The 8,883-nt window shown below is 34.5% G+C and overlaps 1 protein-coding gene across 1 annotated transcript in view; it reads left to right on the forward strand.

The window, feature by feature from the left end:
* LOC107704698 (neurobeachin-like) overlaps positions 1–8,883 on the forward strand; it is a 282,564-nt gene that overhangs the window by 218,824 nt on the left and 54,857 nt on the right. Inside the window, exons 38-39 of the mRNA XM_016507685.1 lie at positions 5,886–6,003; positions 8,003–8,105. Coding sequence (XP_016363171.1) covers positions 5,886–6,003; positions 8,003–8,105 — 221 coding nt within the window. The remainder of the gene's footprint in view (positions 1–5,885; positions 6,004–8,002; positions 8,106–8,883) is intronic.

An 8,883-nucleotide genomic window follows, 5' to 3' on the forward strand; every position in this document is an offset into this window, starting at 1 on the left:
GATGCTGCTGATTCACCGAGACCGCCGCGGCTCAGCAAAGAGACATGCGTGTGTGTGTGTGTGTGTTTGTGTTTTCCTTTCAGAGTGTTTTTCATCTTTTAAAAGGATTTACAGAAACTTCTGGTAAACAGTTTGAGATATAGATTGATGAATTTTCTAATCATGCTTTAGATTTATAATTTACTAATGTGGTTTTGAAAGAGCTCATTATTTTTTCCAGCTTTTATTAATTTTTTTTATAAATCAATTGTGCATTAAATTATATTAAATTATGCTCAGCTGTGTTCCAGTTGCCCAACTTTAAAGTGTATTCAGCAATTTTTTAGTGAAATGCGAAATTATACCAAGGCAATATTTGATCAAATAGTACAGTAAACCAGTAATTTTGTTAAATATTATTGCAATTTAAAATATCCGCTTGCTATTTGAATATATTTTAAAATGTCATTTATTTCTGTGATGGCAAAGCTGATTTTTCAGCAGCCTTTCTCCAGTTTTTCAGTGTAACACGATCCTTCAGAAATCGTTCTAATATACTGATTTGATACTCAAAAACATGTAATCTTATTATCACTGTTAAAGGGATAGTTCACCCATAAATGCAAATTCTGTCATTAATTACTCACCCTCATGTCATCCTGAAATACCTTTGTTTATCTTCGGAGCACGAATTAAGATATTTTTGGCAGATGGGATGAGGAGGAGAAGAATTGTTGAATAAAGTCATTATTTTTGTTTTCTTTGCACACAAAAAGTATTCTCGTAGCTTCGTTAAAATTACGGTTGAACCCCTGATGTCACATGGGCTATTTTACCGATGTCCTTGCTACGTTTCTGGACCTGGGAACATTTCAGTTGCGTTGCTGTCTGTGGAGGGTCAGACAGCTCTCAGATTTCATCTAAAATACCTTAATTTGTGTTCTGAAGATGAACGAAGGTCTTACGGGTTTGGAATGACATGAGGGTAATTGATAACAGAATTTTCATTTTTGGGTGAACTATCCCTTTAAGAACAGTTGTGCTGCTCAATATTTCCTGTGCTGGCTTTCCAAAATTAGAGATTACAAACAATTCAGTCATTTTTTGGAGCACATGTTGACCAAAAACTCTAAAATTAGTTTCCTTGTGATGTAAATTAAGGTTGAAAGGGCAGCAGCAGCTCTGAGGAAGAAGTATGTAAGCATGAATTTGGCAGCGACAAGGCTAGGTGAGAGGGAACACACACACATTCATACACATAGTAGGCAGACTGGAGTACACCTTGTCATCTTGTGCTATTTCTCGTGAAGCCAGTAGCCAACAACAGCCGGCGGTAAACAGTCCAGACCCCCACCTGTTCAGAAACAGAGCCTTTGGTAAAGACTGTCACATACTGTGCTGGTCTTTCCTCTCTACAGTGCCACAGCATGTCTGCTTTCAAACTCAGCTGCCCCTTACAGCAGACACACTGTACCCTGCATGCAGTAAGGGCCATTTACAAGCTACAAAAGTCGCTCAGCCTTTTCGTAATGTGTCTGTTACTGCTGTTGAGTGGCAGTGATTGTTTTAAAGGTCTCTTTAATTTATGTTTAATCTCTTTAAAGGAACAACCCACCCACAAATAAAAATTGCCATCAGTTCACCCATGACATTTCACAGCATTTTTGCAACAAAAACTATTGGGTCTCACACATAACTCATCACAGTGCATTTGTTAAGTTTTAATAGGCTTTTAATAGATTTGAGAGCTAGTCAAGATTAGGTTAAGATGCAAATGGCTTCAGAAAACATAAATATATCACATGACAAACGTTCACAGTACAATTACATGCAGTTTGAAAGTTTGATGATAATTATAGAAAGAATTAAAATATTTATAAATACATGTTTATTAATATTAAACAAACAACAACAACAATAATAATAATAATAATAATAATAATAATAATTATTATTATTATTATTACTATTATTAAACCTCTAATAATTTATTCTCAACAGAATTATCAGACATGGTCATATGGGCTATGGTACTTTTAGGTTTGTTTGTTTTTTATTTTAGGTGCTTGACTTATTAAAATGTCATGTACAATGGTTTTGTTTTCAGTGTTGTATTATTTTTCGTTTTTTTTATATTTGTAAACATTAATATTTAATAATAATAATAATTATTATTATTATTGAGCCTCTAATAATTTATTTTCAATGTAAGTATGAGACATACTTATATGGACAATTTATTTATTTATTTATTTATTTGTAGTTTTATTTAATTAGTTAATTTTAGGTGCTTGATGTTTTAAAATGTCATGTACATTAGTTTTGGTTTCAGTGTTTTATTATTTTTACATTTGACACGGAGAGAGATTGCACTCATCTCTCGAGGGGCTGTGTGAAAAATTGTGTCCGGTTTAAAAATGACGGATCTTTTTGATGTATTCACCCCTGTCATAACGTTCCATTCGGCGGCCAGTTCAGGGCGTCCTTTGAAGAATAGGGACGATGAAAAAGATTTGGCTTGGATGTCATGCTCAATAATAGCTGATAACGGCAACAAAAACAGAATAATTGTGGGGCCAGTCATCGATAGGGGTCCAGTGTTTACATACAGAATCCAAACTGCATTGACAACGAAACAATTGCGTTATTCCAAAATTGCACTGATGCAATAGATATGTTTTGATACATCTGTTAGGCAGCTTTTCCAACCCTAACAGCTGCATATACAGCAGACATAAGCATCCGGACGTGGGCTAGGTAGCTGTGTGTGCGCTGACAGGCCGGGAGCAGTGAGGTAAAAGCCTGGAGCCTGTTCCTGCTCGGCTGCTGCTGGTGTGATTAGATTGGGGCAGAAGCCTCCAGCTGGCAGGCCTGTCTGGGACCCGGGGCCGCTCGTCCCTGACACTCGTCACCATTGTGACACCTCTGACAGGCAGTGGACAGCCCAGCCAGACAGGTTCATTAAGCCCCATTTTTTACAGCTGGGCCTCCGTCCTTCTCTCTCTCTCTTTCTCTCTCCATTTCTCCGTGATGAGAACAAAAAGATGGGGGAGAATAACGACTGCACTTTGTCAAAGACCTCTGTGTCTACAGGGGCACTGGCTTGTTGATGTTTGATGTGCCAGCTCTGTTATGACAAATTTTTTTCTGATGTGACCTATTTTGAGACGCTTTTTCTCTAGCAGTATCTTTTGTTGCTGGCTAACCCTTTGGCCTGCGCTTTGTCACAGGAAGAGACAGGCGAGGGCATGTGTAGATGCATATAAATTTGAATATACAGGTATGTCCATTGAAACAAAAAGAGGTATTATTTTGTTAAGAGGTCTTGTATTATTTTGTTTGGTTTCTGTTTTTACTTTTCTTTTTCTTTTTCTTTTTTAAATTAGGGGCAAGTACCTTTTATTGCGAGCACCTGTCTCATTTTGTTCAGATATAAAACAACTACTTTTTCTTCTTAACAATTTTATTGGTCATTAGTAGTAGTAGTAATACTAGTAGTATAATCATTATTATGTTATTAATTACTAACCCTAATGATAATAATAACAACATTTTATTGTTGTATAAATACATATTTGTTTTCAGCATATAATATTATTTTTGTTGTTGTAATTATTATTATTATTATTATTTATTTTATTATTTTTTATCATTTATTATTAATAATCATGTTTTTATTAATATTTATATGGTTAATTTGCTTGGCATTAATATAATAATAATATTAACTATTATCATCATCATCATTATTACATACATTTATTATTATTATTATTAATGATAATGATAAAAATGATAAATGTTTTAATAATAATAATAATACAATTATTATTATTATTATATATGATTGTTTTTGTCATTGTCATAATAATAACAAGAAGAATTATTATTAATATTATTTTGACGTAATTATTTTATTTGTTTTAAGCATAATTATTTATTATTATTATTATTAATGATAATGATAAAAATGATAAATGTTTTAATAATAATAATAATACAATTATTATTATTATTATATATGATTGTTTTTGTCATTGTCATAATAATAACAAGAAGAATTATTATTAATATTATTTTGACGTAATTATTTTATTTGTTTTAAGCATAATTATTTATTATTATTATTATTAAAACATTTATCATTTTTATCATTATCATTAATAATAATAATAATAATAATTATTATAATTTATTATTATCATTCTTGTTAAAATGTTTAATAATACACATTTGTTTTTATCATTATCAATAGTAATTTTTATTAGTGTTGCTATTTTTACTTGTTTGTCATTAATATATGAATATTAAAGGGGTCATATGATGCTTTTTTAAAGATCATTATTTTGTGTATTTGGTGTAACAGAATATGTTGACAATGCATCTACTTTCGGAAGGCCAAATAAAGTGCTTTTGCTTTCGCCTAGAAACACACAGCGTCTCCCTGACATGGCTGCATCACAGCGTGAAACCACGCCTTCTTTCTTTGCGTGCACATTTGGGCGCATTATGCAAATATTCCCACATAGTGACCTAGATATGTGGGGGCGTGTTAGAACGAGCCGTTTTAGGGGGGTGTGGCAGAGTCTTAACTTTGATAAAGAATATCTCTTTGGTTTTGAGACTTTAGTCTTTGCAACTTCAGGGATCTTATCTATGCACAATCAGCTTGTAACACTCCAAAGCTTGAAAACTTGAAATCGCATCATATGACCCCTTTAATATTATTATTGTGTTTTCGGATCCCCTAGATTGTTGAACATGATGGTTTCTCTTTATTCCAATTTTTTTTTTTTTTTTTTTGCTACTGTTCTCTCCATTGTTCTCTCACGTGGAAAGCTTTTAATACTGAATTTCCCAAATTTAGTTCTAATTATCAATCCACTGTTTTACATACAACCTGTATCTACGACAGCTTTTTGAGTTGATGTCTATGGATATACAGTATCAAAGAGGGGGCAAACCTATCTGTATATCGTTGTTGTTGTTGGTTTGTATGGAGTGAGGGCACCTATGGTGGTGGATGGTGAGCATTTTGATATAATCCATTTTTAATTAAGCCCCAGAGGCCCGGAAGTGACAGGAGGCTCTTCGGTGTCAGCGTTGAACATTATTCCAGAGAGAAATTAAGCAAGGCCGGTCTGATTGGTGGAAGCTTTTGGTATCTCTATCAGCTTTAGGTGCTAACCTTACCCCATTCCCATTCACAGTTACTGTACACAATGTCCCGAACCTTTCCTCACCTCTGCACCCACCCAGAAAGGGCTCTTATCTATAAGCCACAAGGCATTCTCTTTCTTGGGCTTGAAGTGTGCGAGTATGTCTGTGTGTATGCATATGATTGTGTGTGTGCATGTGTACCTCTTGGTCTGTTAAAGTGGTGGTAGGTGGGGAAGGAGTTTGGCTCATTCTCACTTGTCAAGATGAAGCTCTTGATCCAGCATCTGAGGTCCCTGGGGGTCTCCGAGGAGAAGCTCACTAATGATCCCCCTCTTGCCCCGGCCCAGTGTTAGTATTGATTATTTACGCCCGCCTTACGCCCGTAGGGACTGTGTTCCAACAGCACGGTGAGAGCGTCGGCCCCACAAGAGAAAGATGTGTCAAAAAAATGTAGAAAGACGGGCCTTTGCATCATCAACAGAAAGCAGCACCTTTTTAGAGATGCCTTCATTTTGAGATAATCAAAGCCTGGCCTGCCATCACTCAATGGATACCAGCCAGCATTTTTGACGGGAATGGAATGTTTCGCAGTGCTCCGTCAAAGTGGCTTCATGGCACGGTGATTGGAGTGACAATCAAAATGCAACTACAGAATGTGTTTCCCGAGCAACGATCATAACATGTGTGACAACGTATTGAAAAACAATTCGGTTAACGTATCTCTTTCCTCTTTTGCCTGTGCGTAGGTGCTGGTCTACTCCGAGGGGCTTCACGGCAAATGGATGTTCAGCGAGATCCGAGCGGTGTTCACCAGGCGCTTCCTGCTTCAGAACACAGCGCTGGAGATCTTTATGGCCAACAGAAGTAAAACTGCCTCATGTTTACCACTTTATGAATGCAAAAACAATGGCCACTCAAAGTATCTAGTTAGTTAATAACAAAGAAGTCCTGCACTCAAAGGTACACAAAGTTACCTTTTCACAAGAGTAGACTTTTGTACCTTATTTAATCCCAAAAGATGCATATTAGTGCCTTAAAGGTGCATATTAATACCAAAATGTTACAAATTAGTACCTTTTGAAAAGGTACCGCCCCAGTGACAAATTTTATACATGTTTTCCTGAAAATCTGCTTCAAAATGGATGAACAGATTTTACTGGTAACACTTTACAATAAGGTTCAGTTTGTTAAGATTAGCTAATGCATTATTAGGTGTCATCAACTAATAATGAACAGTTTTTGACAGCATTTATTAATCTGAGTTCATGTTAGTTTCATTCAATTTGTGATTGTTCATAATGCATTGATGTTAATCTAATGTTAATTCATACTTAACATACACTACAGTTAAAAAAGTTGGGGTCATAACATCTTTTGGTAACAGTTTAGTATAGGGACCACTTTTCACTATTAACTAGTTGCTTATTAGCATGCCTAGTATTAACATATTTGCTGTTTATTAGGACTTATAAAGCACATAATTTGCATTACCATATTCTATCTACATCCCTAATCCTACCCAATACCTAAACTTAACAACTACCTTACTAACTATTAATAAGCAGCAAATTAGGAGTTTAATGAGGCAAAGGTCATAGTTAATGGTTTGTTAATAGCGAGAACTGGACGTTAAAATAAAATGTGACCCATCTTTTTTAAGGAAATTAAAACTTTTATTCAGCATGGATGCATCAAATTGATCAAAAATGGCTCTAAAGACATTTATAATTTTACAAAAGTTTATTTTCAAATAAATGCTGTTCTTTTGAACTTTATATAAAACATATCATATCGTCCATATCATATCGACATATATTAAGCATAAAAACACATGTTTTTCAACATTAATAACAGAAAAGCAGCAAATCAGAATATTAGAATGACTTCTGAAGGATCATTGGAGTAATAATGCTGAAAATTCAGCTTTGCAATCACATTTTAAAATATATTAAAAATAGAAAACAATTATTTTAAACTGTAATGCTTCTCGATATTTACTGTATTTTAATTGGATAAATGCAGATTTGGGTGACCATTAAATGCTTCTTTCAACAACATACCAAAAATGACTTCTTTTGAACAGTAGTGTATAACTTCCTATTTTAGTAAGCTATATGCAGAAATTAAGTAAAAACATTATTGGAAGTATTGTTCATTATTAGTTCATGATACTTAATGCATTAACTAATCATATCTAATATTTTATGGATAACTCCCCCAACCCCATGTATATTTAGGTCAAAAGAGTATGAATCTGAGTGTGAAATTTGATATCAAATCAATCAAAATTCAACTAAAAAGCTTTTAAGCCATTTCCCCCAGATTCAGTGCTGGCAGAGATTTATAGTTCTTTATTGTGCAAAATACACTCTTAAAAATAAAGGTTCCAAAAGGGTGTTTTTGCAGTGATGCCATAGAAGAACCATTTTTGGTTCCCAAAAGAACCTTTCAGTGAACAGCTCATAAAAGAACCATTTTGAAGAACTTTTTTAAAAATCTAAAGAACCTTTTTCGACTCTAAAGAACCTTTTCTGCATTTGAAAGGTTCCATGGATGTTCAAGGTTCTTCATAGAACCATTGGTGCCAATAAACGACCTTTATTTTTAAGACTGTAGTGTCTTCCCATTGGCCTTGGTAGACTAACATACTTCTGTGCTAACTTATTGAGATTTGTTCTTTTCTTTATATAAGAATTGATGTTATTTCCATAAGAATGAGAATAGTGTGAGACTGAACGATCGCTAAGCAGCATTTGTTTACCTGTTCTGAAGTCTTTGTACTGTTTGTGGAAATGTTTACTCATATTTGGATGTACTGTACTGTAGGCCCTAGTTTAACATGTGACGTCATTCCCTCCCTCAGCGTCCGTCATGTTTAACTTCCCCGATCAGCCCACAGTGAAGAAGGTGGTCTACAGTCTTCCTTGCGTTGGCGTCGGCACAAGTTACGGTCTTCCACAGGCCAGGCAAGTCTGTTTCTTGTTCCCTGGAACACCTGCACGTGGTTGCCATTCAAAATATTGTTCAAAACAATGTTTACTTCATCTTTATTTTGTTTAAAACTTTAGCATGATGACCACATCAAATGTCAGAAACGATTGATCCTGAATGTACTCCTTTGCTGTGCAACTGTTTGGAATACTTTGAGGTAGAGGTAGTTACTTGCGGCATGGGTGTTTTTGCATGTTTGTCCCTGACTGAACCTACCAAATGATCCCACATTCTGTTGGGGCTTTCAACTTAAGTCCATGCTAGTCATAATAAGTGCATTAACATGTAGAGATTGATTGTAAAGGACTAACTAAAAATATAACAACCCTATCTATCTATCTATCTATCTATCTATCTATCTATCTATCTATCTATCTATCTATCCATCTATCCATCTATCCATCTATCCATCTATCCATCTATCTATCTGTCTGTCTGTCTGTCTGTCTGTCTGTACAATAGATAGACCAATAAAAACAGGGCCTAAAATTAAAACTAGCCAAGCAAAAATTTTAGTAAAGCTACAATATATATTTGTAGTGATATATATTATTTATTTAGATATTTTCAGCAAACTGCATGTACTATAATCCACTTCGACTCATGTCTGCAAAAATATTTTATGCTCTAGATATGTATATAGCTCTAACAGAAAATGTACAGTTTGTCCATTGCATCAATAAATAGTTAAAGGGGTCCTATTATGCTCTTTTACAAAGTCTTGATTTTGTTTTGGGGGTGTACTAGAACATG

The sequence above is a fragment of the Sinocyclocheilus anshuiensis genome, unplaced genomic scaffold (assembly GCF_001515605.1).
Source record: "Sinocyclocheilus anshuiensis isolate Anshui unplaced genomic scaffold, SAMN03320099.WGS_v1.1 scaffold758, whole genome shotgun sequence".
Taxonomy (NCBI): Eukaryota; Metazoa; Chordata; class Actinopteri; order Cypriniformes; family Cyprinidae; genus Sinocyclocheilus; species Sinocyclocheilus anshuiensis.